At 37.8% G+C, this 17042-nt stretch overlaps 1 protein-coding gene and 1 long non-coding RNA gene across 3 annotated transcripts in view; one reads left to right on the top strand and one right to left on the bottom strand.

The window, feature by feature from the left end:
• LOC111827585 overlaps nt 1–17042 on the top strand; it is a 45013-nt gene that overhangs the window by 25321 nt on the left and 2650 nt on the right. The window contains exon 2 of the long non-coding RNA XR_002831212.1: nt 15476–15554. This is a non-coding gene — a long non-coding RNA (uncharacterized LOC111827585). The remainder of the gene's footprint in view (nt 1–15475; nt 15555–17042) is intronic.
• The window catches only part of CUNH12orf56 (chromosome unknown C12orf56 homolog), a 74099-nt gene that overhangs the window by 3337 nt on the left and 53720 nt on the right, over nt 1–17042 (bottom strand). For both annotated transcript variants that reach the window (XM_023760678.1, XM_006096849.3), the window contains 6 exons: nt 15333–15477; nt 12700–12806; nt 11988–12077; nt 5187–5310; nt 2662–2736; nt 2269–2343 (listed from right to left, as the gene is read on the bottom strand). In XM_023760678.1, the coding sequence (XP_023616446.1) occupies nt 2269–2343; nt 2662–2736; nt 5187–5310; nt 11988–12077; nt 12700–12806; nt 15333–15477 (616 nt within the window). The remainder of the gene's footprint in view (nt 1–2268; nt 2344–2661; nt 2737–5186; nt 5311–11987; nt 12078–12699; nt 12807–15332; nt 15478–17042) is intronic.

Genomic DNA, 17042 nt, shown 5'->3' on the forward strand with positions numbered 1-17042 from the left:
AAGTGATGTTGATGTCACTGGTAGCTGGGGTTTTCATCAAACCCCACTTATGTTATCATTTCTTAGGGGGAAATTACAGTGGAAAAAGTAGCAATAGTGTGATTTGATTTTATTTTTTTAAATATATTTTATTGATTTTTTACAGAGAGGAAGGGAGAGAGATAGAGAGTTAGAAGCATCGATGAGAGAGAAACATCAATCAGCTGCCTCCTGCACATCTCCCACTGGGGATGTGCCCACAACCCAGGTACATGCCCTTGACTGGAATTGAACCTGGGACCTTTCAGTCCGCAGGCCGATGCTCTATCCACTGAGCCAAACTGGTTTCAGCACAATAGTGTGATTTTATTGGGCTCCTGCTTCTCACACACACACAAAAGCAAAGCTGTCATTCACAACAGAACCAAATGTTAAAAAAAAAAATAAGAACAGTGGATTCTACAAGTGTTGTTTTAATTTGGGGGGGGGGGCTGTTAGCGGGGGGGTTGGGTTGCCTTTTCAAACTACTATCCATAAATGTAGGCTACTATAAAAACAGAAAGGAATGATGGTGCCCTTTCAAGCTCCAACCAGCAAGTCACTCTGCACACCCATTAGGTAGTATCAATAAATGTGTCACCTTTTCTCCTGATGTTGCTGTTGGCCCTTTCTAAGTGAGTTTTCCAGATCCATTTGCACATATTTACTAAATATTGTGTCAGGCAAACACAGATTGAGGTGAGAGAGTCTGGAGCAGTGGGACAAAGCAATGCCCATTTGGAGATTAAATTTTTAACTTCTTCAGCAGCTTGCTTTAGCCAAGTAGGAGAATCAGCCAGAACTGACTGATTGTGCAGGTGTATTCAATGATCCCTACAGTTCCCTTGCTTGTAAATTTTTCTCAAATGATCTATTTCTGCCTGTACTCTTTAGAACTGGGTTAATATGGAGGCTTTCAACAGTGTTCGTGGGGGTTTTTGTTTGTTTGGTTTTTTGCCACTCTTCATCCTGACATGTTTTACAGTCACAGACTGGCCTCATACTCTACTCAGTTCCTTTGGTGAAACAACCCTAGAGGTTGATAAAGAAATTTTCCTAATGCTTGGAGTCCTTAGGACCCCAAATTTCACACTTCAATTCAGATGATAGGGTTTGCAGCCACAGCACAGAAAAAGTGTCTTGCATTTTGCACATATGAGCTTCTGTTGCTGTGAATGACTATAACTTTGACATTCCTCACTGTGGGCCTGAGACTGGTTAGGGTCTGTGTGCTGCTAAAGGAGCCAAGGTGATGGACTCAATCCCTGTATAATGCAATTAACTGTACTACTGACAAATGTAGCCTCCTCTGGCTCCAGCCAGATTTTTGTCACAGGGATCTGGCATGAGAATCTAGATTCCCTAGGACAGACTTAACATCACTCTAGAACAGTGATGGCGAACCTTTTGAGCTCGGCGTGTCAGCATTTTGAAAAACCCTAACTTAACTCTGGTGCCTTGTCACATATAGAAATTTTTTGATATTTGCAACCATAGTAAAACAAAGACTTATATTTTTGATATTTATTTTATATATTTAAATGCCATTTAACAAAGAAAAATCAACCAAAAAAATGAGTTCCTGTGTCACCTCTGACACGCGTGTCGTAGGTTCGCCATCACTGCTCTAGAACAACAGCTCAAAGAAGGAGCCTACTGATGGTCAATGGAGGCATGTCTGTATACAGAAAGAGAACTTATTACCTCATGTTAAATCCTCCATTAGCAATGAAAATTTAGTTTGGACTATTACCTTTTGAAGAGATTTCCAATTAAATGTCTGGTGATTGAATGTATACATGTATGACTAAAGGAAACTAAGAAAACAACATATGTGATTGTAGTGTCAAGGAGAGAGTGATATTATGGACTGGAATGGTTGCTGCTGGGACAGAATGCCCAGATGTTATAGTCATACTCGCCAACTCCTACTTACTATTTAAAATAAATGTTCATTTTTTTCCACTTAATTACACAGCCAGTATTTTAATATTCTGTTTTATACATATATCTTAGGATTTTTCATCAAATAAAGATCCCATTTAACATGTTGTTTCAGTACCTTAAACATTCAGGCCCCAAGTATAAAAACATTTTATTTTAATTAGATAATAAAATCATCAGACTTATAGTTTGCTCCTGTTTTACAAACTTGACCACTTATAGAGAAAATGTGTGTTTTATTAATTAAGCACAAGAGCATCTGTTTAATAGCCTTGGGTGGTTTTGTTTTTACTTCTAGATACTTACTATGGGGGGATGACTCTGTAGCAAGGACATCATCCAGCTAAGAGCAAACTTGATTGACCCCAATCCAAGATTTCCCTAAAAGATGCACGGAAATAAACCAGTTATATTCATGGGGTCCAAGTTGTGCCCAAAGGGACACTCATTCTCAAGTACATTTTATCCTTATTTAATTAAATCTTTTAAGTCAGTATTTAAGAAAATAACCTAGGTGAGTGCTTAAGAGCAAAAATAATACAATTAAGTTAGCCAATCTTGGAGACCATCTCTAATACAAGCATTTTAAAGGTATATTATTAATCATGTGATATATAATAATATAATATACATACATAATAGTGTGATATATACTAATCACAAAATATAATATGTATAATAAAAATATACATATCGTACCTGCTGAAAGACAAGAAGTATCTCATATAAAAGTGCTGTAGCTGTATCTGTATATTCCAGGATAAGCTTCTGTAACTAGAATTTTAAATAGTAATTAATGCAATATCATTGGCAGAACCAGAAAATGGTCATTTCTCCTAGTTCCTTTTATGTACTCATAAAAAAATTGTTTTTAACTTAAAATACAATTAGTGTGGCCAATTTTTCTGTTTCATTTGGTTTAGTCATTCTCAAAAGAGTGGCTCTCGAAAAGACAACACATTTAATAGTGGCTAAGAAAGTGGGTTAGGGAAAGAAGATACAATGGCCCACAGAAAACTAACGCCAAAAACAAAAACAAAAATGCACACTTCATTTGCAAAATCATTCAGATCAGCAATCCTACTTCTTTTCAAAACAGTAGAAATATGCTCCCCAGAATTCAGATAAGAGACTCAGAAATTTAAGCTTATGTGCAACTTGAACTATAACTCCTGTAGTATGGGTAGATATAGGGCTTAGAGACATTTTTTTCTCTCAAGAACTCCAAACAGTGTTGAGGCTGTCTTCTAGCCCATAGGCCCCTTGGTGCATGAGAACTGTGTTGTGGGCATGCTATAGGCCAACACATTTTTTCCTCACAGTAGTCTTTGCCAGAAGAGCTATAGTTTGAAATCACTCCCTCTAATAGACCTTGGAACAAAAATGTATATATGATCTGCTCATGGCCACAGTAATAGCCCAGGTGCAAAAGATCAGCAAGCCCAAAAACAGGAAACTCAGACCTATCTATTCTGCTCACTAGATATTTTCATATTTTGGAAATACCATAGCCAAAGCAGATCAGTTAACCCCAAACCAAACGGCTTATTTTCCCTGTCAACCTATTCTTCTTCTTGTTATTCTTATCTGACAACCAGGCCAGAATCTAAAGGTCATCTAATCTTCATACTTTATTTCCACATCAACCTATCAATTCAATTTCCCCAAAATGTCTGGAATCTAGCCTCTTTATAACTGTGATCCCTTTTATTTTCTTCATTTATTTATTCAATAGATATGCATCAGACTCTGTACTGGGTGTTGGGGATACAATGAAAGACGTGGTCCCTACCATACGGAATATACAATCTAGTGGGGAACATACATCATTCTAATAAATAAATAAATAAATGCATAGTGGCAAACCGAGGTAAGGGCTATAAAAGAAAGATACAGGAAGTTAGGAGAGCTCTGAAAAGAAAGCCTAGTACCATTTGGGGGTCAAGGAAAGCTTCCTTGCAGCCCATACCATCCCTCACCTGGACTACTAAACTAATTTCTAACAGCTCACCCAATCTTTACTCTTTAATGTCTAATCCACTTACTCACTCCACTGTTGAAAATGGTATTCTAGATGCTCCATATATAATCTATAATAATATATTCATGTTATATTTGACTAACCTCTGTTTCCCCAACCAGACTATAAACCAGTGGTTCTCAACCTTCTGGCCCTTTAAATACAGTTCCTCATGTTGTGACCCAACCATAAAATTATTTTCGTTGCTACTTCATAACTGTAAAGTTGCTACTGTTATGAATCGTAATGTAAATATCTGATATGCAGGATGGTCTTAGGCGACCCCTGTGAAAGGGTCGTTCGACCGCCAAAGGGGTCGCGACCCACAGGTTGAGAACTGCTGCTATAAACTAATGAGGACAAAGACTGTGTCCATTTTGCTTCTTATTTGGACCCTATTGTCTAGTACACTGTTTAGCTAATTGATTCTCAAATATTTATTGAGTAGATGAGTGAATTTAAGAGTTTTCTAAAACATAATTCTGATAATATGTATAAGAACTATCAAATCATGTCCCATCTTTTCAAAAAATTCTGTGTTGACCTGCACAAAACAAACTAATAAGCTGATTTATTCTATCAGAATAAGTACTTTCTAGCAATTTTGTTTCTAATGTTTTAGTAAAACCTTAGAAGAATAAGTAACTCTTGTTGAGTTTACACTACTTAGGTAAGGAAATGGCAAACTAAGGCAAGAGAGGTAACCTAAAATCTCTAAGACAGTGCTTTTATACCCAATAGACTCCTTACTACAGAATTACATATACATACATATTTTGTATAGAGACAAACAGATTTATCTAATGTCTATAGAATGCTAATTACTTTTTTAGTATACATACCAGATATGAATACTAAGGAAGTTATTCATATAAAATGGATATATTAATGTTGACAAAATAGCTATCAAAGTTTTGAGGTTAATGACAAAATAGTTATTCTTTGATTTAATTATATGTCTATGTTCTGCAATGTCACAATCCACATTAGAAGACAAGAAGCCAGGGACCTTATATATCACTAGAGGCCCGATGCATGAAATTCGTGCAAGAGTAAGCCTTCCTTTCCTGGCTACCTGCACTGGCTTCCCTCTGGCACCTGGGACCGGGCTTCCCTCACAGCCCCGGAAGGACATCTGGTCTCATTAGTATGTTTCGCTTTTATTATTATAGATATTTAATCTATCCCAAAATACTCATCTCACCTCAGCATCCAAAGTCGTCTCTACTAAAATTGAATCAGCCACCAAATGGATATCAAACACAGGACAAGATTCTGGAATCTGAGGCTTGCTAATTAAAATTACCAAGAGATTAAATAGTGTTCCCCTGAAAAATAAATAAAAGGCAATTAATGAGTAAAGTCTGAAAAGAGAAACAGTGAAGCCAAGTTTGCAGACACTGAATAGAATTATACTTAAAAGTACAAAGCAGCTGAAACTGGTTTGACTCAGTGGATAGAGCGTCGGCCTGCGGACTGAAGGGTCCCAGGTATGATTCCGGTCAAGGGCATGTACCTGGGTTGCGGGCACATCCCCAGTAGGAGATGTGCAGGAGGCAACTGATTGGTGTTTCTCTCTCATAGATGTTTCTGACTCTCTGTCTCGCTCCCGTCCTCTCTGTAAAAATATCAATAAAATATATTAAAAAAAAAAAGTACAAAGCATTGTAGACTGTTCTTCACTGAGCTTTTGGATCCTTGGACATGTAGACAAATGTCTAGAGATAAGACATTTAAATGAAAATATAATTTCTTGATCTTTTAGCTCAGAGTAAGTACAGTTTTAAAAGTTCACATAACTTGGAAAGCTCAGAAAATCTGGATTTAAGGGAAAGTTGGGTGATCTCAATTCTAGCAGTATTTTCCAAAGGGTTTTTTTACGGATTAACAATTTCAGGCAACATTATAGTAAGTAGATTGTGTTCAAAAGAGGAATGAGAAATATTTGACTTAACCAAGTTCACTGGATATCTTTACTACAGAACTTCTCAGAGGCTTTAATATGCTAAGGTTCATGCCCTGTATATCTCCAGGACAAAGAAACAGTGTAAAGCATTTTTTTAAAATATGTTTTTATTTATTTCAGAGAGAGGAAGGGAGAGGGAGAGATAGACACATCTATAGGCTACCTCTTGCATGCTCTCTACGGGGATTGCGCCCACAACCAACGTATGTGCCATGACTGATAATCAAGCTAGAGACCTCTTGGTGCATGGGATAATGTTCAACCAACTGAGCCATGCCGGCAGGCTGAAGCATTTCTTAAAATGCTTATTTGATCACAAGTTTTTTTATTCTAGAATCCTTTTTTAGACAAAGCATTTCAGAGGGTTTACTGTTCTACTGAAGACCACTGGCTATTAGTAAAACTAATATTAAGCCCTGGCCAGGTTGCTCAGTTGGGTGGAGCGTCATCCTATACATCAAAAGGTTGCAGGTTCGATTTCTGGTCAGGGCACATTCAGGAGGCAACCAATCAATGTTTCTCACATCGATGTTTCCTTCTCTGTCTATCTCTCTCCCTCTCTCCCTTCCCCTCTCTCTCTAAAATAAATAAATATATCCTCGGGTGAAGATAAAAAATAATAATAAATAATTAAACTTTAGGTCTTTTGCTTTCAAACTCAGTGTACTGTCCACTAATGTACAGTAATAAATATCTTAAATGTTATTACATGTTTGAATAGTATACCATGTGATTTGAAAATAAAAAGAAAAAATAATTCAAACTGAGGAGCCTGAGGTGCTGGGTTAATAACCCATCTTCATATGTGTAATGCAATCCATGTGTGCTTGAACAGGAGCTGAAAGCAGATGACTAGAAATACAGTTGACTAACTGATGACAAGATCAGAGTAGCTTTGACAGGTAGGAGTAATAAAAACATTTCAAATAGGATTGTATAAAAATTCTCTATAACCATAAGCTTTCCTTTCATAAAGAAGACTATAAACAATTCCTGTTTAGTAATAGTTGAGGCTTCTTGCTCTTTTTACAATCATTGAAATCATTACTATGATTAGAAGTTCATGATTAACAACAATTCTAATAAAAATGTAATTCCCCCCCTTTCCTCAACTCAAAAAAACAGATCTAGTTCTCATATCTGTAAAAGAAGAATCATGTCAGTTAGCACACTTCTCAAAAAAAAAGCAGGACATGTCCTATGGATATTTGCTCATGTTTTATTCAGCTATTTAAAAATGGACAATCTTCATGCAGCGCGGCCTCCTCATCAGGCCCATCAACTCCAGGGCCACGGGGGCCACTGGCAGATTCAAATTAGTTCCCAAGTAAAAAAAAATCCAGCCCAGGAAGACAGCCATCGTGTTGTCGTCCCGCCCCCACCACCCCCTGCCTGGCGTCCTGGTGAGGCCAAGGAGGAGGCCCCCAAGAAAGATGGTCAGCCCAAGGGGGAAGAGGCAAGAGTGGGCAAGGCCAGGAAGGCCCCCCCAACAGCTAGACAAGGCCACAAAGGCCCCTCCTGGTGCCAGTGGGCCCCATAGAAAGCCAAAGGTTAAAGGCAAAAAAGGACAGCCCAGCAGATGCCAAGGCCCACAGGAAAGCCAAAGCTAGGACTCAAGTTTAAAACCCATGGTCACCAAGGGTGAAAATGGTATGACTTCCCCAACAAAAAAGAAGATAGGGAACAAGGTCTTTAAGGTCCCTTTAAAGTGGTCTTTAAAGACGCCACTGCCCACGGTGCCAGGAAAGGGTCGAGGACCAAGGCTGCTGCTGCTCTTAAGGACAATGAGTCCAAGATGGTACCTGTACCACTGATCAGGAAGACAGAGGTCCCCAAGGGCCCAAGAAAGCCTGCCATGTCCACCAAGGTCTCATCATCAAAAGAAACCAGTATGAAGGCAGAAGCCAAGAGCTAGAGGCAGGGTGGAGAGACACTAAGACTCAGAGTTTTTATTCCCCCCCAAAAAATCACTTTATTAATTTTACTGTAACCTATTTATCAATAACGAATTCCCCCCCTCACAAAAAATTAAATAAATAACTAAAATTGGCCAATCTTACTTTTAGAAGACCCTTCCAAAACTAGCAAAACACTCCATTTAGAAGCTTTTCCTGATATTAAGTTTGAATTGACGGTCCATTCACTGTTATATTTAATTATAGTCCTTTATTCTCAACCACAGCTTCTTTTCAATGTATCACATATCTAAGGCAAACGCTCAGATTCTGGTTCACTTGCTGTGATAATATATGACTTCAATCAAACAATACTGAAACATGAAAGGATTGTGGTGCGTTTCAAGAAGAATACAAGGAAGTGGGGTTGAACTAATAAAATCTCCGCTTATGAGAAAATAGAGGAAAATACTGAAATGATTCAATGCTTTTTTTATTTGCTCAAATGGAACTTAATTTATAATCTACCCTTTCTGCCAACTCAATTTAAAATCCACTAGGCCAATAATAGATACAAGAAATTTTCAGCTAAGTGGTAGTTTCATCCTGAAAATAAAGACTTACAGGAATGACATCACAGCCTTAAAAAATGGTGCCAGCAGTTTGATACTTTCACTGTTTAAATTGTTATTATTTCCAATGTAAGAATTTTGAATGTGTTATATTTTAAAATACAGACTTTGAAAGGCAAATTCAGCCCGGCCAGTGTGGCTCAGCAGTTGAGTGTCAACCCAGGAATCAAGAGGTCTCCGGTTTGATTCCCGGTCGGGGCACATGCCCAGGTTGGGGGCTCGGAGCCCAAAGGGTGGAATGCAGGAGGCAGCTGATTGATGATGTTTCTCTCTCATAGATGTTTCTATCTCTCTATCCCTCTCTCTCTAAAAAAAAACAATAAAAAACATTTTTAAAAAAAGAAAGGCAAATTCATAGCCTCAGATTTCAGTGTATAAAAGGCAGAATTCTTATATGGCTTCCAAGATTTCTGCCCTCTTGTATGTACACTCTCTGTAACCCCTCCCCCTTAAATTTGGGCAGGACTTGTAAATATGTTACAGTATCACCATTATGATTATATTTTGTTAGATGAAGAAGGTGAAAGGATTTTGCATATTTCATTAAGGCTCCTAATTAGTTGACTTGAGTTAATCAAAGGAAGGTTATCCTGCAGAGACCTGATCTAATCAGGTGAACCCTTTCAAAAAGAGCTGAGCCCTTGCCTGGGCTCAGAGATATTCTCCTGCCAAGAAGCAAGCCATCACGAGGATGCGGAGGAAAAGGAACCCTCCTGCACTGCTGGTGGGAATGCAGACTGGTGCAGCCACTGTGGAGAACAGTATGGAGTTTACTCAAAAAACTAAAAATGGAACTCCCATTTGACCCAGTGATCCCACTTCTAGGAATATATCCCAAGAAGCCAGAAACACCAATCAGAAAGGATATATGCATCCCTGTGTTCATAGCAGCACAATTTACAATAGTAAGATTTGGAAACAGTCTAAATGCCCATCAGCAGATGAGTGGGTTAAAAAACTGTGGTACATCTACACAATGGAATACTATGCTGCAGTAAAAAGGAAGGAACTCTTACCATTTCCAACAGCATGGATGGAGCTGGAGAGCATTATGCTAAGCGAAATAAGCCAGTCAGAGAAAGATAAATATCACATGATCTCATTCATTTGTGGAATATAATGAACAACATAAACTGATGAACAAAAACAGATCCAGAGACATAGAAGCATTGAACAGACTGTCCAACCTATGAGGGAAGGCGGGGGGAGGGGGGGCGGGGGGAAGGGGTGAGAGGGTAAGAGATCAACCAAAGGACTTCTATGCATGCATATGCACATAACCAATGGACACAGACAATAGGGGGGTGAGGGCGTGTGCTGAGGGGTGGGAGCAGCCAGGGAGAGGTCAATGGGGAAAAAAGAGACTTATGTAATACTTTAAACAATAAAGAATTTTTTTAAAAAAAGAAAAAGGTTAAAAAAAAGAAAGAAGCAAGCCATCATGAGTTTATAGCTATAAGGAAATGTATTCTGCCAACAACCACCCACATGGTCTTGGAAGAGGACCCCAAGCTTCAGATGAGATTGCAACCCCTGCTGACACCTTGATTTCAGCCTTCTGAGACTCTGAGCAGAGGATCCAACTAAACTATGCCAAGATTTCCTGATCCACAGAAACTGTGGGATAAAAAATTTACATTGTTTTAAGCCACTGAATTTGTTAGAGAGCAATAGAAGACTATTGATTTATACAGTTATATTAGATATTTACTCTGCTAGCAATGCTATGGGTAACATGACTTGACCCTATGCAGATCAATATTGGCTGAAAAGGTAGTATTACAGCCACACTCTATTATAGCAATATGTATTGAAGGACATGAAAAGCATTACACATATAAGGAAAGAAACTTGATATAGCAGGGCTAACATGCTCAAACCAAGTTAAGACTAAACAATTAAAATACAACACTTTATAGTATAAATTAGTAAGAGTGATTTTTTTTCCAACTTGAATAGAGAAAGATAGGGACCAAAAGGTGCACAAAAAGAGTAACATGATTTAGCAATAATTTCAGTGTGGGAGAAAACAGGAATATTAGAAATGATCTTGAATTTCCATCTTGGAGATAGGGGAAATGGTGGTACTACCAGCTGCATAAAGAAGTATGCAGAGAAAAGAACAAGAGTATATTTTCCTAGGAAAGCAGGGGTCAACAAACTAGCCTGTAGGCCAGCCGTGGGCAAACTACGGCCTGCGGGCCGGATCCACCCGTTTGAAATGAATAAAACTAAAAAAAAAAAAAAAAAAAGACCGTACCCTTTTATGTAATGATGTTTACTTTGAATTTATATTAGTTCACACAAACACTCCATCCATGCTTTTGTTCCGGCCCTCTGGTCCAGTTTAAGAACCCATTGTGGCCCTCGAGTCAAAAAGTTTGCCCACCCCTGCTGTAGGCCAATGGTCCAGATGCTGTTTTTGTAAATAAAGTGTTATTGGAACATATGGCCATTCATTTATGTATTGTCTATGGCTGCTTTTGTACTGCACTGACAGAGTTGAGTAATTGCAAAAGAGATTATATGGCCTGAAAAGCCAAAAATGCTTCCTATAAAAAGTTCAAGCAGATAATATGCAAAACATGTAAACACATACCTTATTGGCAAAGAATATTATTGTCCCACTATTATACAGTCTTGCATTCTTCCTTTTAATTACATATGTCCCCAGTACCATCTAGGGTTTACTTAGGCACATAACCACACAACTATAGACACATTTTCCAGCCTCTCTTGAAGCTAATTATGACCACATGCCTGAAGTTCTCACCAGTAGAACATGAGCAGAAGTCTTATATGCCTTGCTTTAAAAAGAAATTTGCTTGCCCTCTACTCCTCTCACTGCTTCCCATAGGGTGTAATTAAATCAAGAAGAAAAGCCAGCTTTAACCATAAAGACAAAGATAGCCTGATAAAAGATGGCAGAGTAACAAAAGGGAAGGGAACCAAGATCTCTGGCTGATCCTGTGTAGAGGAAAAGTTGACTATCTTGTCTGGACTGTTATGTGAGGAAGGTGTAAATTTCTTTCTTTGGGCCACATATTTTAGAGTATCTTTATAATAGCAGCTTATGCTATATGGTAATAAACCCTCCAACGTCATTCACTCCAAGGTCACATAATTATATATTAAATGAAGCTACCATAACTTCTGCCTTTGCAATGTAATTTTTCTGCTGTGTGGATATAAGGGTACTCTGGAAAATTCTAGTAGAGAACCCCCTGGCTTTTAATGTACTGTGGGTCATTGGTCTTTTTCAAGCTCATCAGACAATGACAAAAGATAAAATTATACTAAGAAAATCTTTGTGCCCTTAATAATACAGAGAGACAGAGAGAACTCAGCATGTGCCAATTAATCTGTTCATAGAACAAAGTGGAGGGACAAAAGAGTTTAATATACTTACAAGGGGATGAAAAGAGAAGTTAGAGAGCTATGAGTTTTGGAAGACATTCAACAGAGTAGTTAATGGGTTGCAACTACAAGGTCCTAATATTTTCAAACCTTACTTCTTAGCTGCCAATGTGTTCAGACGTGATGGCTCAGTTTCTGTTTCTCTGAACATCAGTCCCAGAGTCTGTATAATTTCAATGCATGCCCTAGAAAACAGAGAGAAAAAAACATGGAAATGGCATGATTTCAATACAAATTCAAAACTCCACAAAGTCAGTAATCCTTAATAGAATTGCACTCAGGTACCTATGTGGAAAAAAGTACAGTACAGGAAGGAAATTCTGTATATCAAATTGCCAACACTAATTGAGTGCCTACTCTGTGATTGCTACATAGTAAGCACTCAAAAATATTTGCTGAATGCATGAATGAATAACTGGATGTCAGGATTAAAAGTCATTTTCATAATTCTGTGTATTTTCTAAAGTTTTTATAATAATGCACTACTTTTTAAAAAAATAATTTAACTTTTTCAAGTAGGTAATATTAGGCTCAAAATTTCAAAGGTTAAAAAAAAATACATACAATAAAAAGTATCTTTCCTCCAGAACACCCAATTTTCCCCCTTTAGGACAGCCAATATTTCTAGTTTCTTGTGTAGTCTTTCTTTAAAAATTAGCACAAAATGAATGCTATTTTATAAATTCTATGTGAAGCAAAACTTGCACCATTAATCATTAAAACAGTATATATTTTGTCTAGTGCCTTCCATTTATCTTTAACACCCTAGGGAAAAATAATATGTGCGGTTATCCAATTAGTACTTACACCAGCTCATCAGCTCTTTGGCTTTTATTTTGAAGTGCATTCTTATCCCTAGACTCTGGTAAGTACTCTTGAAGTTTGTTCACTAAGAAATAGAAAAGATCACTGGTCTGTGAAAGCAAGCAGGAAAGATGATGAAGTTAAGGTATCTATTGGTAAAACTCTCAATGCTTACATAATAATAAAAAGAAGAAGAAATGATTTCTTCTTTGACCAGGAAGTGATTTAAAATATTTCTCATTAATACTAGCATAACTTGCATTGAAAACATACTTTTACTTATAATCAGGAGACCATTGTCCTGGTGAACAGAGCAAGAGCTAAAGTCTAGAGAATGATGCTGGGAGATGCCTTCTAGACTTGGTTTGACCATTAATATTGAAGAGTATCCAGAAGTAAGTGATAATCTCAGGCAAGTCATTCAGTTACCTTGGAATACTATATTAACTGGGGGCTACTATAATTCCTGCCTTTCCAAAGTAATTTGGCCTTTGTGAATATATAATGAAATCAAGGCTAGATAAGCTCTCATTTAAAAATGTTTACTGTTACAAAAACAAATGTAGAGCACTCCTGTAGCCTATGAAGATGGCGCAGAATGACATTAATACTTCTGTTAATGCAGTGGTAATGCACATTGTCATTCCTGCCAAAATAAACACTGAAGTATGGTGGGGAAACCGATTTTTCTGTGTTCCTATCCAGTCTCATGAGATAAATCAAGCATGAAAATAAGCACTGGCCCATGAAATCAGGCAAGTTGGTACTAATGAGAAATATGACGTAATTGTTTCTCTTTTCTCTTCCTCTATTGTTCAATTTTTCCCCAGAACTTTTTTTTTTTAACTAGTGACAACTTAGATTCTTTGCTTAGACAGGGATATGTGTGCCCTTGTTTAGGTGATATGGCATGAGAAGAGGCTGAGGATGACAGGTGAAGAGAGGGAATAAAGAGGGAGGAGCAAGCTGGTCACCAGGCCCATCAGAAATGCTTGGGCTTACCCAGAGCCCTGATAGATGAGCATAGTGTGGTAGTTTTACACACTGACTCTGGAGCCAGGTTCTTGAGTTCAAATCCCAGCTCTGCCACTGATGAGTTGGATGACATTTGGCAACTTTCGGATATACTCTGTGACTCAGTTTCTTCATCTCTACCATAGGCTTAATAATGTCCCCTCATTGAGTTGATGTTAGGATTAAATAAGATAGTATTTATAAAGCCTGAATAGTAGCTAGCACATCATAAGTGCTTAATAAGTATCCATTGTTATTATCTCCCACTTGCTTACTGGTTCAGAAATTTTCACTCATAAAATATCTCCACCTACCTTAACAACATGAAAGAATCTAAAAAATACTATGCCAAAGAAGCCAGACACAAAATAGTACATAGTGTACAATTCCATATAAGTGGCATCCTAGGACAGGCAAAACTAACCTATAGTGACAGAAAACACAATAGTTGCCTGAGGCCAGGGTTGGGAAGAAATGACTGCCAAAGGGCAAAAGGTAACCTATTGGGTTGATAAAAATGTTTTAAATCCTGAGTGGGATGGTCAGCTGGGACAGTTGGTCACCCTACAGTGGGCAAACCAGAATAGTGATCATCCTACATGTGAAGCATTTAGGATCTAAGGCAGTGGTTCTCAACCTTCCTAATGCCGCAACCCTTTAATAATACAGTTCCTCATGTTGTGGTGACCCCCAACCAGAAAATTATTTTCGTTGCTACTTCATAACTGTAATTTTGCTACTGTTATGAATCATAATGTAAATATCTGATATGCAGGATGTATTTTCATTGTTACAAGTTGAACATAATTAAAGCATGGTGATTAATCACAAAAACAATATGTAATTATATATGTGTTTTCCGATGGTCTTAGGCGACCCCTGTGAAAGGGTCATTCGACCCCCAAAGGGGTCGCGACCCACAGGTTGGCGACCCACAGGTTAAGAACCGCTGATCTAAGGAATGGCCAGGACTGTCCTGTATGATTGGGGAGGTTGTGCACATCACAACTGCTCAATGAAATGGTGGCAACTATGTATGAGGCCACTGGCGAGAATGAGCCTCATTCGCACCAGCACCAGCACTAATCAGGGCTTCTCAATACCTTCTCAGTACCTTTCACCTGAAGGTTCAGGTGAAAATGAAACTAAGGAAGTCTTACAGGGTAAGTCTGTAAACTTGCTGAATGAGAGCTAGGTTGTTTTGACTCAAAACACTCAAAAGTAATTTTTAAGTGTATTTTTATTGTAGGGAAACCTTCATGTAAAACTTCTTCAAATTTACTTTCTCATCTCACTGTCTCTACTCATATATCTCATAGGCCAGAAGCTTCCCCTCTTAGTTACTCTTTTCTTTGATTCTGTAAACCCAACCTATGCAAGCTACTATCTTTTTGCTACCACTCTCCTCTCTTCCCATCTACCCCACCCCAACACACACATACATTAATTACATCACATTTCCAGTGTTAAGGCACAATTACATTAAATTTAGTCAAGATTGTAAAATACAGCATCAAAACACAAGGTGGCATTTTTTATACAGCATTTTACTTGATCCTTGAATATACTGCGTTTGATAAACAGTTGAAACACATTTTAAAGGTTAAAATTAAAACACCTACTTTCCAGAAAAGCCTTTTCAGAATGTAGTTTTTCTGGGCTGCTACTTTAAGTTCCGTAATTAAACAAACTATTTTCCTCAAAGTATTGTCTTTAAGAAAAAGTTCAGATTTAAGTTGACTGAAGTGCTTGATTTTCTCCTCAGATCTACAGAAACACAAGAAAACTTTACATGTAAAAAAATGATAGGAGACAGCAGTTGAGGAATACCAATTAATTGACAGGTATGTAAAACTTTGTTACTAATGGAATTTCAATATAGTTATTTTTTTCCTGTTTGGGATATTTTATTTTAATTTTTCAATTACAGTTGACATTCAATATTATTTTATATTACTTTCAAGTATACAGCACAGTGGTTGGACATTTATATAACTTACGAAGTGATCCCTCTGGTAAGTCTAGTACCCACCTGGCACGACACATAGTTGTGGCAATATTATACACTATTATTTTCCCTATGCTGTACATTATATCCCTGTGGCTATTTTGTAACTACCAAGATGAACTTCTTAATCCCTTCACCTTTTTCACACAGCCCCTGACCACCCTCCCATCTGGCCACCATCAGTTTGTTCTCTGTATCTATGAGTCTACTTGTTCTGTTTATTTTGTTCTTTCGATTTTATATGTAAGTGATATCATAGAATATTTGTCTCTCTCTGCCTGACTTATTTCATTTAGCATAATACCCTCTCAGTCCTTCACATTTTCCCACATGGAGTACTTTTCATGCACTAGTTCATTCAGTCCCAGTAAGGGGCGAAGCTGGGAATTACTGTTGCATTTATAGCATCTCAGAAAGGCTAAGTAACCTGTTCAAGCTCACACAACTAGTGATTCAGAAAAGCAGCATGCAAAGTAATGATAGGATAGATGTTTCTTGTTTATGAAGTTGGTAGAAACTTCTTAGAATTTCTGACTCGAATTAAAAATATTTTTACCACTTATGCCACAAACCTTGATACCAACTATTTACATGGAATCTTGATTCTTGCTCACTACCTCCCACTCTATTTTTTTTTAATCTAAGATGTTCTTCCCTATCCAATCACACATTTCTCTTATTAAGAGAAAAATTCAGCCCTAGCCTGTTTGGTTCAGTGGATAGAGCATTGGCCTGCAAACTGAAGTGTCTGGGATTTGATTCAGTCAAGGGCACATGCCTGGACTGTGGGCTTGATCCCCAGTAGGAGGCAGCTGATCAATGATTCTCTCTCATCATTGATGTTTCTATCTCTCTCTTCCTCTCTGAAATCAATAAAAATAGATTTTTTTAAAAAGAAAGAAAAATTCAGATTTCCAGCCCTACCTGGTTTGGCTCAGTGGATAGAGCGTCATCCTGCGGACCAAAGGATCCCAGGTTCGATTCCGGTCAAGGGCACATACCTTGGTTGCAGGCTCCTCCCCAGACCAGTGGTTGGGGCTTGTGCAGGAGGCAACCAACCAATGTTTCTACTCTCTTTCCTTCTCTCTTCCACTCTCCCTAAAAAAAAAATCAATAGAAAAATATCCTTGGGTGAGGATTAACAAAACAAAAAAAAAGTTTTTTTCAGAATTCCTGAAAAAACAGTTTATTTTCTAGTGGAGACATAGGAAGATAAATAATCATTAAAAATTCAGTGATAACCATGATAGAGGCAGAAGAATATGATTATAAGCATCGGGGGCAGCTCAGACAGGTTAATTTACATCTGCCCCTACTCAGCTAG

This window comes from Myotis lucifugus, unplaced genomic scaffold (assembly GCF_000147115.1).
Source record: "Myotis lucifugus unplaced genomic scaffold, Myoluc2.0 scaffold_189, whole genome shotgun sequence".
NCBI lineage: Eukaryota > Metazoa > Chordata > Mammalia > Chiroptera > Vespertilionidae > Myotis > Myotis lucifugus.